Genomic DNA, 24,416 nt, shown 5'->3' on the forward strand with positions numbered 1-24,416 from the left:
AAAGTTATGACTAACCTAGACAGCACATTAAAAAGCAGAGATATTACTTTGTCAACAAAGGTCCACAAAGTCAAAGCTATGGTTTTTCCAGAAGTCATGTATGGATGTGAGAGTTGGACCACAAAGAAAGCTGAGCACCAAAGAATTGATGCTATTGAATTGTGGTGTTGGAGAAGACTCTTGAGGGTCCCTTGGACTGCAAGGAGATCCAACCAGTCCATCCTAAAGGAGACCAGTCCTGGGTGTTCATTGGAAGGACTGATGCTGAAGCTGAAACTCTAATACTTTGGCCACTTGATGCAAAGAACTGACTCACTGGAAAAGACTCTGATGCTGGGAAAGATTGAAGGCAGGAGAAGAGGACGACAGAGGATAAGATGGTTGGATGGCATCTCCAACTCGATGGACATGAGTTTGAGAAAGCTCCGGGAGTTGGTGATAAACAGGGAAGTCTGGTGTGCTGCAGTCCATGGGGTCACAAAGAGTCGGACACAACTGAACGACTGAATTGAACCGAGTGACACAGAAGCACTAACTTTTGCATTGGTATATGTAGAATTCATTTAAAGGCACATCATTCTCAAACGTCCCATCACCCTCAACAACACCATTACCAAACTATGATAGTTTATAATCCCCAGGTTCTTAAAATTGGCTGAAAAAATATCACTTATATTGCAAACATTTTCCAGAATACTAGAAATTCTTTCTCCTTAAAGTGTATTTGCTTTTTGCCATGTATTTCCAAAGAGAACCTTGCTAGGAAAAGGATGTGTCTCTAACTTAGTTGTGAATGCTACAGGAGAAGGTAAAATGACATTTACAGTGCACAGGTCAATTTACTGCTACACAATCAAGCTTGTTATTCCATCAATGGCTATAGTTTCTATGACATCTCAGGCAATCTGTACACTTCAATTACCTGCTGGGACCAGCAACAAATCAGAGCATTACAATGACATGCACCACTCTTAATTATTTCTTGTTCCCATTTTCTAGTAAAATGAGCTTCTTAAGAAAAACTATATTTCCAATGCATAACAAAGTACTGAACACAATGTATGCCCAAAGTGGCATATTATAATTAACACACAAAATGTGACATCAGACAGCCATAAATGAACAAGACCATGAACTCTAAATCACACATTATATTAATGATGAAAAATTTTCAAGTGCTTTGATAGGTACTGTCTCATTTTATTTTCATAGTGTATTTATCAGATAGGTAGGGCAAATACTGTTATCCCTATTTTTTAAACATGAGATAATATCTTCAGAAGGATTAAATAATTTGTCTAGAGTTATAAGCTAATATACCAAAACACAAGTTGGACTACAAGGAATTCTGACTCTTTGGTATAAGGATCTATAATATGCTGATCAATGCATTATTTTCTTTTTGCTTTTAGAAATATTCCATTGTTAATATCGTAAGCAATGCTTTTTTTCTTTTGACATATCATGACACCCTGTATACACCCTATAGACGGTAAATGCTCAAGGAGTGCTAATGCACTGATCAGAGCATGACAAATATTAGTTTTGGCAATGAAGAGTCACACCGTACTAAGATTACTGGCAAAAAGACTAGATAACTATAAGCAGGGTGGAAAGCATCAGCATGAGCTATCCCTCCTTGTGTACAATATGCAAATAATTCGAATAAAACAGTTCGCCGATGATGTGCCCAAGAATCAGGGAGAAAGTCACTTCGGTATCATGAACAACAGGAAAAATAACACAGTAATACCATGACCAGCAATTCAAGGCCAAAATAGGAATCTAAGAGATACAGTCATACATGTGTATCAGGAAACACAGCAAGAATGTTTATCAATTGGTAATAGCACAAACCTGGAAACAACACTCATATCTATTAAGGAGGATAAATACATAAATTGTGGCATTACAGCATTTGCAGATGAAGGGAAAATTATGCATTTGTGAAATATGTTCTTATGGATTGACCTCACAAATATATCATTAATCCAAAAGCATGTCAGAGAGGAAAGTATTCACAGTACTAATATTTTAGTAAATCCAAAAATATGAAAACGGAAACCACTATGTTTTTTAGGGATACAGAACTGTGGTGTTGGAGAAGACTCTTGAGAGTCCCTTGGACTGCAAGGAGATCCAACCAGTCCATTCTAAAGGAGATCAGTCCTGGGTGTTCATTGGAAGGACTGATGCTAAAGCTGAAACTCCAATACTTTGGCCACCTCATGTGACGAGTTAACTCACTGGAAAAGACTCTGATGCTGGGAGGGATTGGGGGCAGGAGGAGAAGGGGACGACAGAGGATGAGATGGCTGGATGGCATCACCAACTCGATAGACATGAGTTTGAGTGAACTCCGGGAGTTGGTGACGGACAGGGAGGCCTGGCATGCTGCGATTCATGGGGTCGCAGAGTCGGACACGACTGAGCAACTGAACTGAACTGATATACATGATAAAATTTTTTAAATAGCAAAGAAATGATAAACACAACATTCAGGACAGTGGTTACTACTCGTGGGAGAGAAAAAGGAGATGCTATTAGAAGGGTTAAAGGATGCTTTGAAGATTTTGGTAATGTTCAAGTTCTTAAGTTGAATAATAAACATACAGATATTTATCTTATTATTTAAGATAAATATTATAGTATATATATATATTTGTATGTTTATTTCATGATTACAAAACACCAATACTAAATTTCACCTGGTCCTATCTAGAAGGAAAACAGATCTGTACCAACAGAAGGAAAAAATGAAAACATTCTCCATTTTATTTTTAAAAAGGCAAAAATACAAACAGAAAATAAAAAGCTCTGTGACTAACCAAATGATAAGCAAATCATCAGCATCTGTCACTGAGCCTTACAAAATTAGATTGCCAAGTTAGTGATGAAGTCTCCCTTGGCTGCAAAAAAAGTACCTTTGCCTATAATGATACCAATTAATGATTTCATCTGAAATATCTTCAGTTGTGCTGTGCTGAACTTAGTAACTCAGTTGTGTCTGACTCTTTGAGACCCCATGGACTGTAACCTGCCAGATTCCTCTGTCCACGGAATTCTCCTAGCAAGAATACTGGAGTGGGTTGCCATTCCCTTCTCCAATATCTTCTGTTACTAGTACAGTTATCACATCTATAAAACCAAGTGTTATATAGTCCAACACTAAAAATAGACTCTTAAATAAATCTAGTTTCTATGTTAGCTACAAAATGAATAAAACTGTCTTAATTTTTGTCGTGCTTCTGTCTAGTAATTGATAAGATTTGACTCTATAACACTGTTCTTATGCCTCCATATTCAAATCTTACAGGTTTAAAATGTAAATGTAAAATGCTAAAAAGGTTTGAAATACAGTTCCAAGACAAATTAGGAAGAGGGTAGGATTTCAAGACAGTCTTTAGGAAATTAGGAATCACAACTATCCTTTCATAAAAATAAAAACAGGTTATATTTGCTTTTTGTCTCTCTGAAGACTGGCAGTTCTTTAGAGAACTTAATTTCATCAGTTAGAGAGATTTCCTTTGTATTCAATAGAAGAGTGGGGATAAGGGAGAGGAAGGGATGTCATAACTGGATACAGGCAACCTTAAGACCTCCACTGGAGTGCGGAGGGGAAGGTTCCTGAGCCTGGGACTATCAACCAGGGTACCAGCATAAGTGTGCAGGAAGGTCAGGCCAAGAGGCCGACTTTTCTGTATCTCCTACCATGAGAGACCTTGAGGAAGACCATGAAATTTGCTGAGAACTGATAATCAGGAGAGGTGCCAGGGAGAACAGAAGAGTTGAGAGTAGCACCAGGAAAGAGGGGGGAAAAAATTCTATCCACCACTTTGCCCAGTCTTTCCATAATCCACCTCTCTCACTTCAGAGATTCCCGGCCTACTTTTGCTTGTTACTCAAGTATACCCTTGCTTCACAGTTTATGTTTGTACGGTAGGACTTACCAGTCGATTTTCATCAAACACTTCAAATAGAAGCCGGTGGTGCTGAGGATGAACCTAAGTAACGAAAAAACAACCTTGGCTTAAAAACAAATGAACACTGGAACTATATTCAGTATCTTATAATAACCTACAATGAAAAAGAATATATATACACACATACCTGTGTGTTTGTATGTATAATTGAATCATTTTGCTGTACACAGAAACTAACACACTGTAAATCAACTCTACTTTTAATTTTTAAAGAAGTGAACATCAAGCCACAGACACCAATAAATAAATGCTTGTAAACACTGCCACTTCCTAACTCCTGTTACTTACAATGTATTTTAAATTACATGTGAAACTTAATACAAAAGCCAAGACTTATCACATGTCAACCATTTTCTAAGTTTTACCATAACAACAAAGTGGATTTGGTTTCTTATTTCCCATTTTTTTCTAAAATACAATAAAAGACACAATCTCAAAAATTTAAATATTTGCAAGCACTTAAAAATACAGACTGGATTTTAACTTATTATTAATTTTATGTACTCACTTTTTATTTATCAGGTTAGAACTAGTCAAAGTGGATGTTGATTTTATGGTAACAAGTGTTCTGAATCCTTGTAGTACTGACTTGATAAGACCAATATTGCTTCTACTATATAAAATACCTAAGCAGTCAAAAAGTATACACTGAGTTTTCACTTATTGTTTATATCTTACAGCACAAGTAAAAATTAACATATAGTATTAATATTTTATTTTTCAAAGCCAATGCTTTTATTTTTGCTGAAATGTCCCAACATCAAGTTATTAACAATATTTACTAAATATCAAACAAAATCTTTAATAACTTTTTATACCAGAGGTTAAGATGGTATAAACTTTCTTACATGAAAGTTCATATTTTCACTATGATAAATAAATCACATTAAACACTGAAATATATTAAAACTTTGGCTTATATATCAAAAGCATTACTACCCTTCAGAAAAAAGTCCTATACGTGTGACAAGGATATTGAGATACCCAGACCAATATCTGTTCTTCCTTATGTCCTTCTGATAACATAATCCAAATTATACCTGAAGCAATCTGCCTAGGTCACCACAACTCTGGGGAAGAGAGGCATTAACTTTTTTAATTGAAAAGTATAACAAATTCAGAAAAGTATAACATTTACTAATCTTAAACATACCACTTGATGACCTTTCACACATGTTTACCATGTCATCATCATCCAGATAAAAATACAAAACACTCCATTTTTTCATGTATTGTTTTCTGTGTGAACAGTATCCTCTGGACTTGTTCAACATTGAAACTGTCAGTAAGACTCCCCCAAAAAGTTGTCTTGCACCTAGGGGTGACCAAAGAGGCCAGTCTAGCAACAGTCACTGGGTGGGACTTCTGGGAGAGCTCTTTAAATGGGGCTGACTCAGCTGGAAGAGCTGTTGCTTTTGCCCTTTGTACTCCTTTTTCCTGTGTGGAACTCGGTTAAGACAGCTGGCACCCCTGCAGTCATACTGTAACCATGAAGGAACAATGAGGGTGGAAGCCACAATTAAGGGCTAGACATGCCTTGGGGATAGAAAAACAGTGTAAGAGAATAATCCTTTCTAGAAAGATATAGAGGAAATTTGGGGGAGGAGATGACACTTGAGCTAAGACTTGAAAGATGGGAAGAATTTGAGTAAGAAAATACAGAAAATACTCACAGAAAGGAGATCACAGGGGAGAAAGGCATGGGGGCAGAATGAGTGTGCTCTAAGAAAATCAACTAATAAGAACATATTTATGGTAGAAAGTCTTAAGAAAAATTTGGTTATATAGGGAAGAGCCAGGCTGAAGGTACTGATACCCAGAAAACGAATTAAAACTTGATTAGTATGGGAGAAAATTAAGCTTTCAAAGGAAAAAAGTAAAATTTGAAGATCACATGTAAATATTATTTTGTGAGTGATACACAAAATAAACAGGACTAGAGAGAGACCCTGGAGTCCACAGGGACTGTGGCTGTAGTAACTCAGGCATGAAGTGTTGATGAGCTTTGCCTTTGATGGTCCCAGTGAGAACAGGGAAGAAGGCCATGAAAAATATTTTAAGAGAAAAAAACAAAAAGTCTCAATGCCTAACAAAATACCTGGTAGACAATGTAGATGTTTAATGAATACTGCTAAGACAACAGATATCAGATGTGACCTGAACAGGCTTCTGTTGTCCTGGTTCAGACTATAATTAATAGCTTCCTAGCAGGAGGCTCCACCTCAACTGTCTTATCTTCGAAATCTATCTTTCTTATTGTAACTGGAGTGACTTATCTGAAAGACAATTTAGGCCTTCTTTACTGCTGTACTCAAAAGTTACTCCCAGTGGCCTAAAGAAAATTATTCAAATGCCTGGGCACAGAATGATCTTCATGACCTGAGCCCAGTTTGACTTTTGAGCCTTGTGTCCTGTAACTGTCCCCTGCCCATGCAAATACACCAATACCCTATGCTCTAATCCCACAACAAACAGTCTAATTACTGCTTATAGCTGAAACTGCAATATTTTGGCCACCTCACGCGATGAGTTGACTCACTGGAAAAGACTGTGATGCTGGGAAAGGTTGGGGGCAGGAGGAGAAGGGGACGACAGAGAATGAGATGGCTGGATGGCATCACCGACTCTGTGGACATGAGTTTGAGTGAACTCCGGGAGTTGGTGATAGACAGGGAGGCCTGGCGTGCTGTGATTCATGGGGCAGCGGAGAGTTGGACACGACTGAGCGACTGAACTGAACTGAACCGAGCTTTCTGATCTGTAGTTCTGTGCATGCTAAGGTCACTCCATGTGCAATACCTTCTCTGCTCAACAAGTCCAAAATTTACCCCTTGTTCAAGCCTCAGCTCAAATGTCAACTCCACTCTGAAGTCTTACCTCCCCAGTCACTCCCCTTCATTTTCAATTATTACAAAACTGACTACATCCTTCCATTTTTGAAGTTAATAGTATGTAATAGCTCTCTGTTGTTGTTCAGTGAAGTCGTGACTCTTGGTGACGTCATGGACTGTAGCACACTCTGTCCATGGGATTTCCCAGCCAAGAATACTGGAATGGGTTGCCATTTCCTCCTCCAGGAATAGATGCCTACTGAATTATAAAAACACCATAAAACATTTGTTTACTTTGAGGGGGGGGGCGTATATCAAAGGCACATGGTAAATGCAAGAATACAATTTAAAATGTGTGGTGAGAATTCTAATTCAAGAAGGACAGTTTAAACACAAACATTAATTCTCTCCCTCTTGAGATCCTATTTTTGCAATAGCAAAGGAATTTGTAAAAGGCACTAAGTCAATTCCTAGGCAAATTGTTAAGAAGTCTGGGGTCTCTGAGGAGGAGAAAGGGGTATGGGGCTCTCAAGGCAGAGACAAGGGTCTGGAATTCTCAAGGAGGAGGAAAGGACAAATGTTTTTTTTCTACATTCCTTCAGTTCAGTTCAGTTCAGTCGCTCAGTCGTGTCCGACTCTCCGCAACCCCATGAATCACAGCACGCCAGGCCTCCCTGTCCATCACCAACCCCCAGAGTACACTCAAACTCATGTCCACAGAGTCAGTGATGCCATCCAGCCATCTCATTCTCTGTCGTCCCCTTCTCCTCCCGCCCCCAACCTTTCCCAGCATCACAGTCTTTTCCAGTGAGTCAACTCGTCGCATGAGGTAGCCAAAGTATTGCAGTTTCAGCTTTAGCATCAGTCCCTCCAATGAAGGATTATATAACAATAATGTATCCTGCTTGAGGATATGTTTCTCCTTCCTGAAAACCTTCTGACTAAACCTGTTATCTTAAAATATATATATATAGTGGGAATGGGCCTGGTAAGATCTTTGCTTTCTCTGTCCCTTTTTATACTTTAATAAAACTCTGCTAAATCAAAGCGCTTGAGTGATCAAGCCTGGTCCCTGGTCCCGAAGTTAAATCTTCTTCGGAGATCATGAATCCGACATCGTTCACCATAAGCTATCAGCATAAAAGCAACACAACAAAGATCATATGCACATGTGAGGGCCACCAGCAGGTGAGCAATATCAACACTTTTCTGGAAGAGATGAAGTGGGGAGGAAAGCAATGAAGCAGGGCTTGCTTCTGAAGAAACAAAACAAAAGAACAGAAAGTTGAAGCAAAGGGGTCAATGGCCCTACTGAGAGAATATTCATATGCCACCTAAACCTCTGGTAAACACACACAAACACACACACATTATGAAAGAGTTCCTCTTTGATTTCAGATAGAGGTTCAACAATAATGCAACCATCAGTTTTAATATGTAATGCATAAATGATAATTAAAAATATAATTGTTACATGTTTGCACTTTTCATATGTAGAAGCAATAGATGATTTTTCTATTGTGTCACTGTTAAGTGTAACTATATTAGCAGAGATCACAGGTGTATAACCAGAAAAACTGCCCCCAAAGAAAAAAACTACTTAAGAAACAAAAGTAAACACCTTTAAAAACTGAAAGGTGTTTCCTTAGAAATATCTACGGAAGTCTTGAATCTATAAGACAAAAATAGGACACTACATTAAGAGGCATGGAGTGGTGTTGCAACTAAAAATGACTGCTGAATCCAAATATAAGCAATCTAAGGTAAATCTGCAGAAATCTCTCAAATGTAGAACAAAAAGCTAAGCTGAAGGAAAATATGGGAGAAAATAAAAAGAGTATTTTCTGAACAGATTCAGTAAAAAATTAAGCCCTAATGCCCTTAACAGAGGTTGAATAAGCTACAGCTTATGGACCAAATCCTGCCAGGTACCTGCCCTGCTTCTTTTTTTTTTTTTAATAGCCCATAAAACAGTTTTTCTTTTTTTTTTTTTTTAACATTTTTAAATGGCTATCAAAGCATCTACATAGCAGCCTTACTTTTTGCCTCCAACTGTGTGACACCTAAAATATTTACTATATGGCTCTTTATGAAAAAGTTTGCTGATTCCTGTCCTAAGACAATTACTGTATGTTACCTACTGATTTCTCTCCTATATATATATATATATCTAGGAAGGTGCTGGATAAGGTTATCTTTGAAATATGTGAGAAAAATGCCACTTGAATCATTGTCTGTGTTCTGTGGTTTACATGAGGAATTTTGACTGAGAAAGGTAAGAATCAGTCTAGGTGACCCTGCATCCAACTAGCTGGAATCTCCAAACAATCATATAAACAGAGGGAAGGAAATTATTTGAGAAATTATTCACATAAAAGCTTCAGAACTGAAGGGAAACAGTGGTATTTAAACTGAAATGCTTATTAAAGGCCCAATATGATGACACTGCACACACAAGGCATAATACTTTGAAATTTTAAAATACCAGGATAAAGATAAATCGTCAGTTTTTTTCACAGAGAAGAATCACCCCCAAAGGAACAAGAATCAGCCCTTTCAATAGCAATATCATGTTCAATGTTGACAAAACAATGGCTCTAAGTTCCTGAAGAAAAACCATTTCCAACCTAGACTCCTATGAGGGGTCAAGTCTTCTGGGGAAACTTTCAAAAAAGGGTTCTTCAACTTTTAAAAGAGACATGATGGGGGAAATTCTCCCTTTTCTACCTCTGGACATCATCATGGGAGGCTATGTCGTTTGGAATCATGGCAAGCTTCTTGTGACCATGGACAGAAAGCAAACATAAGTTGGCGATCTACTCATCTATCATAGCTGGAGGTCAGTTTGGGACAGGGATGTGTGAACTATTCATCAGAATGGCAATGATGACCAGAATGACACACAGAAACAGTTTAGAGCAGTTCCTTTTGGGAAGCGAGAACAGCAGGGCTGAGGATGAGGCACCAGAGTCTTTTGCTCTTCACTATAAGCCCCTTTCCTTATACTATCTCTTTTTAAGCTATGTGTGAATTTTTTAATGAGATTATTTTTTAAATTTCTATTAAAAATAGGAGTAAAGCTATGGTCACAAAAACCAGTTTACAGGGTCATAGTTAAATGAAAGGTATAAGAAAAGACAAAAATAAAGACTATTGTGATGTTTGTGAAAAAATATGTAAGTCTATAAGTGGACAAAAGAGCAAAGAAAAAAAAATCAGAGGAGTAACCAAATTTTCAAAGAAGGATAAAGGTACTGATAAATGTCAATTTATTCTCTGCTAGTCATAAACAACCTAAAGTAATGTTCCTGGAAATTATGCTGGTGGTTGCAGGAAAAAAACAAAGCAGGTATATTAAAAAAAAAAAAAAAGCTTTATTGAGATATAATACACATACCATGTAAGTGACCCACTGAAAATGTACAATTCAATGGTTTTTAGTATAGAGTATGCCAACTACCCTCACAATTTTGGAACATTTTCATCATCTCAAATAGAAACTCCATGCCTGTCAGCAGTCACTCCTAGTGAAGTGAATGAAAGCTGCTCAGTCATGTCTGACTCTTTGCAACCTCATGGACTGTACACCCCACGGAATTCTCCTGGCAAGAATACTGGAGGGGGTAGCCATTCCCTTCTCCAGGGGATCTTCCCAACCTAGAGATCAAACCCAGGGTCTCCCACACTGCAGACAGATTCTTTACCAGCTGAGCCACCAGGGAAGCCCATGCAGTCACTCCTAATTTCCCCTCAACTTCCTCAATCTCAGTTCAGTCAGTTCAGTTCAGTCGCTCAGTCGTGTCCGACTCTCCGCAACCCCATGAATCACAGCACGCCAGGCCTCCCTGTCCATCACCAACTCCCGGAGTACACTCAAACTCATGTCCACAGAGTCGGTGATGCCATCCAGCCATCTCATTCTCCGTCGTCCCCTTCTCCTCCCGCCCCCAACCTTTCCCAGCATCAGAGTCTTTTCCAGTGAGTCAACTCGACGCATGAGGTGGCCAAAGTATTGCAGTTTCAGCTTTAGCATCAGTCCCTCCAATGAACATCCAGGATTGATCTCCTTTAGAATGGACTGGTTGGATCTCCTTGCAGTATAAGGGACTCTCAAGAGTCTTCTCCAGCACCACAGTTCAAAAGCATCGATTCTTCGGCGATCAGCCTTCTTCACAGTCCAACTCTCACATCCATACATGACCACGGGAAAAACCATTGCCTTGACTAGACGGACCTTGGTTGGCAAAGTAATGTCTCTGCTTTTTAATATACTATCAAGGTTGGTCATAACTTTCCTTCCAAGGAGCAAGCGTCTTTTAATTTCATGGCTGCAATCAGCATCTGCAGTGATTTTGGAGCCCAAAAAAACAAAGTCTGACACTGTTTCCACTGTTTTTCCATCTATTTCCCATGAAGTGATGGGACCAGATGCCATGATCTTTGTTTTCTGAATGTTGAGCTTCAAGCCAACCTTTTCACTCTCCTCTTTCACTTTCATCAAGAGGCTTTTGAGTTCCTCTTCACTTTCTGCCATAAGGGTAGTGTCATCTGCATATCTGAGGTTATTGATATTTCTCCCAGCAATCTTGATTCCAGCTTGTGCTTCTTCCAGCCCAGCGTTCCTCATGATGTACTCTGCATATAAGTTAAATAAGCAAGGTGACAATATACAACCTTGACGTACTCCTTTTCCTATTTGGAACCAGTCTGTTGTTCCATGTCCAGTTCTAACGGTTGCTTTCTGACCTGCATACAGGTTTCTCAAGAGGCAGGTCAGGTGGTCTGGGATTCCCATCTCTTTCAAAATGTTCCACAGTTTATTGTGATCGACACAGTCAAAGGCTTTGGCATAGTCAATGAAGCAGAAATAGATGTTTTTCTGAAACTCTCTTGCTTTCTCCATGATCCAGCGGATGTTGGCAATTTGATCTCTGGTGCCTCTGCCTTTTCTAAAACCTGCTTGAACATCTTGGAGTTCACGGTTTACATACTGCTGAAGCCTGGCTTGGAGAATTTTGAGCATGACTTTACTAGCGTGTGAGATGAGTGCAATTGTCCGGTAGTTTGAGCATTCTTTGGCATTGCCTTTCTTTGGGATTGGAATGAAGACTGACCTCTTCCAGTCCTGTGGCCACTGCTGAGTTTTCCAAATCTGCTGGCATATTGAGTGCAGCACTTTCAAGACTTGAAATAGCTCAACTGGAATTCCATCACCTCCACTAGCTTTGTTAGTAGTGATGCTTTCTAAGGCCCACTTGACTTCACATTCCAAGATGCCTGGCTCTAGGTCAGTGATCACATTATCGTGACTATCTTGGTCGTGAAGATCTTTTTTGTACAGTTCTTCTGTGTATTCCTGCCACCTCTTCTTAATATCCTCTGCTTCTGTTAGGTCCATACCATTTCTGTCCTTTATCGAGCCCATCTTTGCATGAAATGTTCCCTTGGAATCTCTAATTTTCTTGAAGAGGTCTCTTGTTTTTCCTATTCTGTTGTTTTCCTCTATTTCTTTGCATTGATCACTGAGGAAGTCTTTCTTATCTCTCCTTGCTATTGTTTGGAACTCTGCATTCAGATGCTTATATCTTTCCTTTTCTCCTTTGCTTTTCGCCTCTCTTCTTTTCACAGCTATTTGTAAGGCCTCCTCAGACAGCCATTTTGCTCTTTCCTCAATCTCAGACAACCTCTAATACATTTTCTGTCTCAACAGACTTGCCTACTATAGACATTTAACATAAGGAGAATCCTACAATATGTGGTCTTTAAATATTTTTGAGGTTCACCTATGTTGTAGCATGTGTCACTACATGTCATTCATTTTTATAATTGAATAATATTTCATTGTATGTATATATCCCATTCATCTGTCCATTTTGTTTGTCCATTCATTTGTTGATGGACCTACAGGCTGTTTCTATTTTTTTACTATAATGAATAATGATGCTATGAGCATTCATCTACAGGTTTCTGTGTGAACATCTGTGGTAAGTAGATTTTAAAATAAAAACTGTGTAAAAAGTTACATGAACTAGGTAAGTATTTTTATAGGCATAAATGCTTATAGCATTTTATAAATAGAAAGTATCTTCACATTTTTATGTACATGTTTTGTGTCTTTCTTCTTTGTTTCTCTATATAGTTATTTCTTATCAACAAATATAAAAACAAATTATAGATACACAGCCATGGAGGGGGGAATTCAAACAGTAAAAAAAGATACATAGTATCAGTTCAGTTCAGTCGCTCAGTCCTGTCCCACTCTTTGCAAACCCATGAATCACAGCACGCCAGGCCTCCCTGTCCATCACCAACTCCTGGAGTTCACTCAAACTCATGTCCATCGAGTCAGTGATGCCATCCAGCCATCTCATTCTCTGTCGTCCCCGTCTCCTCCTGCCCCCAATCCCTCCCAGAATCAGACTATTTTCCAGTGAGTCAACTCGTTGCATGAGGTGGCCAAAGTATTGGAGTTTCAGCTTTAGCATCAGTCCTTCCAATGAACACCCAGGATTGATCTCCTTTAGAATGGACTGGTTGGATCTCCTTGCAGTATAAGGGACTCTCAAGAGTCTTCTCCAACACCACAGTTCAAAAGCATCAATTCTTCGGCGATCAGCTTTCTTCACAGTCCAACTCTCACATCCATACATGACCACGGGAAAAAACATAGCCTTGACTAGACGGACCTTTGTTGGCAAACTAATGTCTCTGCTTTTTAATATGCTGTCTAGGTTGGTCATAACTTTCCTTCCAAGGAGTAAGCGTCTTTTAATTTCATGGCTGCAATCAGCATCTGCAGTGATTTTGGAGCCCAAAAAAATAAAGTCTGACACTGTTTCCACTGTTTCCCCATCTATTTCCCATGAAGTGATGGGACCAGATGCCATGATCTTTGTTTTCTGAATGTTGAGCTTCAAGCCAACCTTTTCACTCTCCTCTTTCACTTTCATCAAGAGGCCTTTGAGTTCCTCTTCACTTTCTGCCATAAGGGTGGTGTCATCTGCATATCCAGAGAAGGTAATGGCAAGCCACTCCAGTACTCTTGCCTAGAAAATCCCATGGATGGAGGAGCCTGGTAGGCTGCAGTCCGTAGGGTCGCTAAGGGTCGGACACGACTGAGCGACTTCACTTTCACTTTTCACTTTCACACATTGGAGAAGGAAATGGCAACCCACTCCAGTGTTCTTGCCTGGAGAATCCCAGGGACGGGGGGAGCCTGGTGGGCTTCCGTCTATGGGGTCACACAGAGTCGGACACGACTGAAGTGACTTAGCAGCTTAGCAACAGCAGCATCTGCATATCTGAAGTTATTGATATTTCTTCCAGCAATCTTGATTCCAGCTTGTGCTTCTTCCAGCCCAGCGTTCCTCATGATGTACTCTGCATATAAGTTAAATAAGCAAGGTGACAATATACAACCTTGACGTACTCCTTTTCCTATTTAGAACCAGTCTGTTTTTCCATGTCCAGTTCTAACTGTTGCTTCCTGACCTGCATACAGGTTTCTCAAGAGGCAGATCAGGTGGTCTGGGATTCCCATCTCTTTCAGAATGTTCCACAGTTTATTCTGATCCACACAGTCAAAGGCTTTGGCATAGTCAATGAAGCAGAAATAAATGTTTTTCTGGAACTCTCTTGCTTTCTCCATAATCCAGCGGATGTTGGCAATTTGATCTCTGGTGCCTCTGCCTTTTCTAAAACCTGTGAACATCTGGAAAGCAAATTATAAATCTTTCATCTTTGTCCCACCCTCAGAGAAAATACTGTGAACAGTTTCTTAGGTCCTGCCAGAAGTATTTTTTTCAAATACCAACATATGAGAGAGTTGTTCTGTTTTTACACAAATAGGTGAATCATACATACAATGTTCTGCATCTTTGTTCCTTCATTTAGCATATTTTGAAACTAATACCCTATCAATACATAAACATCTGTCTCTTTTTAAATAGCTGATGAGGATTTCATTATATGGCTATACCATACTATGAAAGTGAAAGTTGCTCAGTCATGTCCAACTCTTTGTGACCCCATGGACTATACAGTCCATGGAATTCTTCAGGCCAGAATACTGGAGTGGGTAGCTGTTCCCTTCTCCAGGGGATCGTCCCAACCCAGGGATTGAACCCAGGTCTCCTGTACTGCAGGCAGATTCTTTATCATCTGAGCCACTAAGAAAGCCCGATACTATACTTCAGTTCAGTTCAGTTCAGTCGCTCAGTCGTGTCCGACTCTCCGCGACCCCATGAATCACAGCACGCCAGGCCTCCCTGTCCATCACCAACTCCCGGAGTTCACTCAAACTCATGTCCACAGAGTCGGTGATGCCATCCAGCCATCTCATTCTCCGTCGTCCCCTTCTCCTCCCGCCCCCAACCTTTCCCAGCATCAGAGTCTTGTGCTTTATTAATGAGTCACCCCACCCTTTTTCCTAGCTAACAGAATTCTGATTTTATTGAAATACTGGATGACAATGTGTGTCAGGGATACCAGCAGCTACTCTCTCTACCCCGCCTCCTATGAGCTTACTTTTGATTCCTCTAAGCTTCCCAGTAATTCCACTCTCTTTATCCATGACTGGGTTAGAAATATACACACAACATAATTCTGGCCCAAGAGATATGAAAGTCTCCCAGGGAAACGTCTGAAAAAGGGTTCTTCACTTTTTAAAGGAGACTGACAGGGTCTACCTCTGGACATCATCATCAGAGGCTATGTCGTTTGGCACTGCTGCAGGCTTCTTGTGACCAAGGACAGAAAGCCAAGAGAATCCCAGAGAAGCTGGGCTTCATCTGACCCTGTTCAGCTGCTGAAGTCACTACCTCTCTTCTATGCCTGCTTCTTGTGAAGAGAAATAATAAATGCAATTATCGTTTAAGCCAATTTTAGCTGTTACAGTGAGTCTATTACTAGAAACTGAAAGCATCCTAAATGATACACTACAGAAGGGCCCACTTTAAATACTTGACATTTAGGGACTCCCCTAAATTTAAGTGTTCTTGCCTGGAGAATCCCAGGGACAGGGGAGCCTGGTGGGCTTCCGTCTATGGGGTCACACAGAGTCGGACACGACTGAAGTGACTTAGCAGCAGCAGCAGCAGCAGCTAAATTCTCTAATATCCCCTGATAGTCACTCACTAGCACCCCTGTTTTCCCTTCACAAGGTTCAGCACATTGGTAATACTTTTGAGAAACTAGTTCATAGGGTTCCACAGTAGATAGTAAGCCTTGTTGAGGGTAGGGACTGTGAGTGAGTGAGTATTAAGTTGCTCAGTTGTGTCTGACTCTTTCCAACCTCATGGACTATAGCCCGCCAGGCTCCTCTGCCCATGGGATTTTCCAGGCAAGAATACTGGAGTGGGTTGCCAGGATAAATATATGGATAAAAATACATAGGAAAAAATACCAGACCATTAAACAATTAGTGGTGGCTTTATGGAAAGTAAATTACAGCTGATTTTTATTTCTTTTTATAAAAATATCTAAGGTATACATGTTGCTTCTGTAACATATTACTAATATATGCATGAACATATACACATTATGTACATATAACAAGATGTGTGTGAATACCAAAGATACAAACTGATCATCACGGGTGTACAGGGAATGGAGTGGTCCGTTTAGAGGCTTCTATGCTGTATGCAGAGTACATCATGAGGAACGCTGGGCTGGAAGAAGCACAAACTGGAATCCAGATTGCTGGGAGAAACATCAATAATCTCAGATATGCAGATGACGCTACCCTTTGGCAGAAAGTGAAGAGGAACTCAAAAGCCTCTTGATGAAAGTGAAAGAGGAGAGTGAAAAGGTTGGCTTGAAGCTCAACATTCAGAAAACAAAGATCATGGCATCTGGTCCCATCACTTCATGGGAAATAGATGGAAAAACAGTGGAAACAGTGTCAGACTTTATTTTTTGGGGCTCCAAAATCACTGCGGATGCTGATTGCAGCCATGAAATTAAAAGACGCTTACTCCTTGGAAGGAAAGTTATGACCAACCTAGACAGCATATTAAAAAGCAGAGACATTACTTTGCCAACAAAGGTCCGTCTAGTCAAGGCTATGGTTTTTCCCGTGGTCATGTATGGATGTGAGAGTTGGACTGTGAAGAAGGCTGATCGCCGAAAAATTGATGCTTTTGAACTGTGGTGTTGGAGAAGACTCTTGAGAGTCCCTTGTACTGCAAGGAGATCCAACCAGTCCATTTTAAGGGAGATCGATCCTGGGTGTTCATTGGAGGGACTGATGCTGAAGCTGAAACTGCAATACTTTGGCCACCTCATGCGACGAGTTGACTCACTGGAAAAGACTCTGATGCTGGGAAAGGTTGGGGGCAGGAGAAGAAGGGGACGACCGAGAATGAGATGGCTGGATGGCATCACCGACTCTGTGGACATGGGTTTGAGTGAGCTCCGGGAGTTGGTGATGGACAGGGAGGCCTGGCGTGCTGTGATTCATGGGGTCGCGGAGAGTCGCACACGACTGAGCGACTGAAATGAACTGAACTGATGCTATGCTGATGCACACAGCATATAATGAGTATATGGCTCCCTAATGTGTCAGACTGTTTTCCCTCCTGATAACTCGCCTCTCCTGGTCTCACTTGAGCAACTATAAGTGCAGATTTTACTATACTTTGCAATTGAACATTAACTTCAATTTGGAGTCATGCTGTCTATTAATTTACCAGTAACATTTCTGTAAATGTTAGTAAAGAAGCAGTCTGCCAATGTAGGAGACGTAGGTTCAATCCCTGGGTCAGGAAGATTCCCTGAAGAAGGAAATGGGAGCCCACTCCAATACTCTTGCCAGGAAAATCCCATGGACAGAGGAGCCAGCAGGCTACAGTCAGTCCATGGGGCCACAAAGAGTCGGAACACAACTCAGTGACTAAACAACAAGAGTTCTCCACAAAAAAAAAAAAAACCTTTCTTCGAACTTGATGTTTTCTAAAAGACATAAAATCTCCCTTCAACTTCTGGTCACATTTTCCATTTGGCTGAATGCCAGATAACCAAGATTTTACTATACTATGTCATCTCAATAGTCATTTCTCTGTGAGTAGATTCAATGGAAAACAGTTTGTGCTATGTATAAATAATGAAATGATAAAGAAGAAAACAGAAAGCCATACATAATTATGTCCTTTGTACAGCAAGTGCTAAATCACCATGTGTTTTCAGTTCTATATCTAGCTGTGATGAACTAGCATTGATCCACACAAATTTATCTAGTTATCTTCACAATAAATTTGGAAATTTATGATTAAAATAAATTCATGACCTATGCATGATCCCAGAATAAAGTAATACTGGCTAGAACATTTGGTAACAGTGAAACTGTGGTAGAAGAAACAAGTACAAGGCAATAGAGTCCTAAGCCTGGTGTGCATTTTCAAATGCTCGTCTTTCTTATTTTTGTGGCAATATCTCTAACTCAAGAGTTTAGCACCAACTTTCAAATATCCTTTTTAATAGGAAATCAAGATCATAAAAAATAATAGGAAAATTTTAAATTACAGTTTTAAATTTAAAATTTGTATAATTTTAATTCCTCTAACAGATAACCATACTATCTATTTCTACCCACATTTTGAGATTCCTTTTCTCCTTGATACTGGTCATTTGAGTTTCTTTCTTATTTGGGCTTGCTGTGATGTAGCAATTTTCTTAATCTTTTCAAGGAACTATCTTTAGTTTCATTTGTTTTCTCTATTTTTTGTCCATGTTCTGTTTTATTGATTTCCATTCTTATTTTCTTCCCTCTATTTTTTATTTTTTGCTTAAGGTAGAAACTTAGATAATCAATTTTATATCCTTTTTCTTTGTATAAAAGCATTTGAAGATGTAAATTTCTAAGCACTGAATTATCTCATCCATATCCTAGTATGTGTTAATTGCCAATCAGTTTAAGTGATTTCTAACTTTCCTTATAGTTTCCTTTTTGATCATGGCTTATTTAAAATATGCTGTTTAACTTTCAAATTTCTATGAATTTTTTGAGATAAACTGAAGCCTGCACACTGCAACAAAGAGCCCATGTGCCACAATAAAGACCCAGCACAGCTAAAAACAAAATTTAAAAACAAAAATGCAGGACTTAAAGGGACCTGATTACAAACAGGGTCCTGACTAATGTTCAATTTATACTGAGTTCACTGGTTCTGTGGATCCACCCAAAAGTCACTTTCCTGTTTTTCAAGTGTACCGGAAGTTGGATCTACTCACCACCACTACCACATTGCATCTATGGCTTGTGGGATAAGAACTATCATAGTGAGAAGGCCAAGTGGAAGCCTCTGAAACTGTCCTCCCTCCAGTGAAGATAGTAAATGAAAACAATATTGATTAGATATGACAAGAAAAGCACAAGGAACCAAACATCATCAAAATTAAAAGCGTCTGTGCTTCAAAGGACATTATCAATAAATTCAAAAGATAAGTCACAGAATGGGAGAAAATTTTTGCACATCATGTATATGACAGACTTGTATCTAGAAATAAAAAGAACTAGGACAACTCAATAACAAAACGATAAATAATTATAAAACAGGCAAAAGACCTGACTAGACATTTCTCCAAAGAAAATATACAACTGGCCAATAAGCTCAAGAAAAAATTCACAATATCATGAACCATCAGGGAACTGCAATAAAATATCATTTCGCACCCACTAGGAAGGCTGTGATAAAGTCAGATGATAGTAAGTGTTGTCAAGGATGTGAAATGAGAACTCTCATACTCTATTGGCAGGAATGTAAAAATGGTGAAGCCACTTGGAAAACATTTTGGAAGTTCTTCATTTGACCCAGAAATCCCACTCCTAGGTATATATGTCCCAAATGAAAATAGATGTCCACACAAAAACTTGAATACAGATGTTCATACCACCATTATTCATAACAGTTAAAAAGTGGAAGCAATTCAGATGCCCACCCAATGCATGGATAAAGTGTGGTTATCCATATAATGGAACACTACTTGGCAATAAAAAGAAATTAAGTATTGATACATGCTATAACATGGCTGAACCTTGAAAACATTATACTTAGTGAAAGAAGCCAGATACAAAGGACCACATATTGTATAATACCATTTAAACAAAATGTCCAAAATAGCCAAATCTCTTTAAGAGACTGAAAGTGGACTGGAAGTTGCCTGGGAAAGGGGGCAGATCCTGGGGGGAAATGAGGAGTGACAAGGGGTATGGGGTTTATTTTGCAGGTGATGAAAATGTTTTAAGATTTTGGTGATGGTTGAACAACTCCATGAACATACTAAAAACCACTGAATTGCACACGATTGTTAACTGTATCTTAATAAAGCTGTTTAAAAAATAAAAATATGGCAACCTAGTGGGAATATCACAGGTTTGTACCACCATTAAATACTTAAAAGGATATAGAGTGACTCCTATAATGAGCTCATTTAATTCTCTCGTTGGTCCCTTGCTGCTGCTGTGTCGCTTCAGTCGTGTCTGACTCTGCGACCCCATAGAGGGCAGCCCACCAGGCTCCGCTGTCCTGGGAGTCTCGAGGCAGGAACACTGGAGTGGGCTGCCATTTCCTTCCCCAGTGCATGAAAGTGAAAAGTGAAAGTGAAGTCACTCAGTTGTGTCAGACTCTTAGCGACCCCATGGACTACAGCCTACCAGGCTCCTCCGTCCATGGGATTTTCCAGGCAAAAGTACTGGAATGGGTTGCCATTGACTTCTCTGTGCGTTGGTCCCTTAGAAACCATATAACCTCAATCACCTGCTGGTTCCAGGATACAAGGAGTCCACAGTGCCCTGGCAGCAGGTACAGATCATGGTTGAATGGGATCCTTGAAGGTGTGTCCCCTAGGTGTGTGTGCTCTCTCTGGGGACATGGATCTCTAATGTGGCAAAGCCCAGAGTTCCAGGGATCCTCCAGTGGGTCTTTGGAAATGATGGTAAGTGGGGCTACTACTACTTCTACTCCTTTGTTTCTGGACCGTGTATACTTTCTGTTGTGAATACAGCTCATATTGAGGTCTTTGGCTTAAATATTAAACTGGCATGCCATCTTAACAGAGTATTGTCTCCATGTTGGTGCTTAGTTGTGCTTTCAGTAGGCCATTCCAGTGCCTGCTTCTAGACGGTGTGGTAGATGACGTGATTAATGGATCCCATGGTCATGGGCTCACACTTGCACCTCCTTCTCTGTGAACTGGGTCCCTTGAAAGGATGAAATATTGCATAGATTTCATCCCTATGAACACATATTCCGTAAGCACCCACATAACTGTGCTCGCTGAAGTTCTGCAGATAGGAAAGGCAAACCCATTTCTGTGAGTAATTTGAGAACAAATTACTGCTCTTTCAGAATGGAAGGGACCCAATTTAACAAACTTAACATACAATGGTTATGATCGTGAGGATGAATGGTCTGCAGTTTTAATTTTCTTATAAAGTCTTTGGTCTGGTTTTGGTGTCAGAATAATGCTGGCCTCAGGAATGAATTGGGAAAAGTTCCTCTTTTAGTTTCAGTAAGACATTGCATAGAATAGGAATTATTTATTCCTTAGAATCATGTCAGAATTCAACTAGTTGAACTACCTGGTATCAATGTTTTCTTTATTGGATGGTTTTTAATTTCAAGTGTAATTTCTTTAAGAGTTAACAGAACTTGTCAGGTAATTTATTTCTTATTAAAATTTTAGTAGGGTATGTCTTTAAATGAATTGGCCCATTTCATCTAAGTTATTGAGCTTACAAGCACAGACGTGTTCATAACATCCCTTACTTATCCATTTAAAGTTTGTCGGTTCTATAATGATGCTACTTTCTAGTTTCTTCAGGTGGAACCTTAGATTAATTGTTAAAGACCTTTCTTCTTTTTCAATATAATTTAGTGCTATATATTTCTCTCTAAGCAGTGTTGTAGCTGCATCCTACAAACTTTGATGTTGTTGGGTTTTTGTTTGGTTTCGTTTTACTGAAGAATAGCTGATTTACAGTATTGTATTAGCTTCTAGTGAATAACAAAGTGATTCAGTTATACATACACACATATACATATATATCCTTTTTCATATTCTCTTCTAATAAAATTTATTAGAGGATACTAAATATAGTTCTCCATGCTACACAGTGGGACCTTGTTGTTTATCTGTTTTATAAATATATTGTTTGTGTCTGATAATCTCAAACTCCTAATTTATCCCTTCCCCACCCCCTTTCCCTGTTGGTAACCATAAGTTTGTTTTCTACGTCTTTGAGTCTGCTTCTGTTTCATAAATAAGTTCATTTGTATCATATTTTAGATGCCATACAGAAGTGATATCATATGGTATTTGTCTTTTCTTTCTGACTACTTCACTTAGTATGACAACTTGATAATCCCTAGGTCCATCCATCTATGCAGCTACAAGCAGCATTATTTCATTCTTTTTTATGGCTGAGTATTCACTGTATTCATGAGTATTTCTTGTATATATATACCAGATCTCCTAATCCATTCGATGCTGGTGTTTTGTTTTGTTTTTTTTTGGCTACACTGTGTGGCATGTGAGATCTTAGTTTCCTCACCAGGAATCAAACCTACAACCCCTGCAGGGGAAGCGCAGAGTCTTAACCACTGGACCGCCAGGGAAGTACTGATGCTGTATTTTTATTACATTCTACTAAAATATTTTCTAATTCTCTTTGAGAATTCTTATTTGACTCCTGTATTATTTTGAAGTGTGTTGTTTAACTTCCAAATATTTGGGGATTTTTTCATATTTTTGTGTTACTAATTCCTACTTTAATTCCATTACAGTCAGAGACCATACTTAACATGATTTAAATTATTTTAACATTGTTGAGGTTTGGGGTTTGGCCCGGTTTACTCACTATATATCCTGTGTGCAATTTTAAAGACCATGTGTTCCGCTGTTGTTGGGTAGGTCTATAAATGTCAAGTAAAACTGATTTGATAATGTTGTTCAAGACTTCTGTATCTTTACTGAATTTTTTTGTCTACTTATTCTACCAGAGAAGAAGCAGTATTTAGTTTTAGAAAAAGAGTATTTAGTTTTCCAAGTATACTTATTTTTCCTCAGCTTCGAATACCTTAATACACTGTCATTCTTGAAGGATATTTTTATTAGATACAGAATTCTGAGTTGATCATTCTTTTTTCTTTACAACCTTAATTATGCTGTTTCAACACAGTTTCTGTTGAGCAATCCATAGTTATTTGAATCACTTTTCCCATATACATCATGTGTCACTCTCAGTTTGACGGCCCTCTTGGGAGCCTGGAGTTTGTTCTTATGGGACAGTGAAGTGGGGTGAGGAAGAAGGCAGGAAAGTGAATGAAGGATGTATAATGTATCCACTTGTTGGTAGGCTCTCATCATCTCTTGTCTGGATCAGTGTATTTAATAAATGACTAAGAGAAACGCAAACATTTTATCATCATTAAGGAAAAACATAAAAATCTACAAAATTGGAATAAGACTGTCTCTCCATCAGAATTAAATTAGAATAAGATAATTCAGGATTACAGTCATCCTTTATCTCTTCATTACCTTACACGTGTTTTTCATAATAAACGGTTTCAAGGCCATCTCATCATGAGGATACCTAGATTTAACTCTTAAATTTTTACAAATTCTTGTAAGATACACTTTAGAATATTGTGAGAACTTATCGTTGTAACCTATTGAGAAAAAAATCTTTGCTGTTATAATGAAATAAAATGCATACTTACTCTGAATAATATTTCTTCATTCCATTTTGGATTCAAAGTCTGAAAGACAATAAACACAGTATAACTAACTTTTCAATATTTCATTAAACAAAAATAAAACAACGTATACTTAAAAAGATTTTTAAATACTAAATCTAACCTTTTTAATGGTTTTCGTTTGCACACTTGTAAAAAATCCATTCATTGGGTCATATAATGTCACTCGCACGTAAGGATCACTGTTAAAATTTTAAAAAAGTTAAATGTTATTTATTCCCAAACTCAGGTTACTCAAACTATAAAAATCACAGAATTTTCCTTGTTAACAATTTCAACAATTATTTTCTACACTTAAAAGTAAGGGTTCCTTAGGCAGGGGTAAGTAATTATAGTAATTGTAGTATCTAGCTAAAAAGCTGAAATGCCATGATAGAGAAACAGACAAAGAATTAAAAAGAAAACCTTTTAATCACAATTCAATGATTTCCAACCTCTTAATATTTTTGAAATTTTGTTTAATTTTTTATTACATGCCTCTTCTTCTGGGTTAAGAAGGTTAATTCAATGATTTTCAGAATAGCTTTGTAAGACCTCAAGGTAGTTTCAAGTTATTTCACAGATATCAACTCTTCTTACAAAATAAAGACAAAGTGTTTGAGCTCAAAATAATTGTGTGCCAGGTAACCCTTGTACAAAGATACATGGAGAAGGAAAACCTTGTGAGAGTCAGGTTTGCAAAGCAAAGGACTTGACATTTTACTTTTCCATGGTCAAATTTCTCTCGTGTCCCTTGGGAATCCCAAGCACCCACTATTTTGCACCACCAACTCCCTCCTCCCATTTCCGCATACAACCTTGGTACTACTGCTGCTGCTAGGTCGCTTCAGTCCTGTCTGACTCTTTGC

General features: G+C 38.8%; 1 protein-coding gene across 1 annotated transcript in view; it reads right to left on the reverse strand.

Moving 5' to 3' along the window:
* Positions 1-24,416, reverse strand: part of NEDD4 (NEDD4 E3 ubiquitin protein ligase) — a 152,474-nt gene that overhangs the window by 102,382 nt on the left and 25,676 nt on the right. Inside the window, exons 3-5 of the mRNA XM_055435588.2 lie at positions 23,672-23,750; positions 23,533-23,571; positions 3,951-4,004 (exon numbers count right to left, since the gene is read on the reverse strand). Coding sequence (XP_055291563.1) covers positions 3,951-4,004; positions 23,533-23,571; positions 23,672-23,750 — 172 coding nt within the window. The remainder of the gene's footprint in view (positions 1-3,950; positions 4,005-23,532; positions 23,572-23,671; positions 23,751-24,416) is intronic.

Source organism: Moschus berezovskii, chromosome 9, assembly GCF_049115385.1.
Source record: "Moschus berezovskii isolate FMDL1 chromosome 9, NW_MosBer_1.0, whole genome shotgun sequence".
Classification (NCBI taxonomy): domain Eukaryota; kingdom Metazoa; phylum Chordata; class Mammalia; order Artiodactyla; family Moschidae; genus Moschus; species Moschus berezovskii.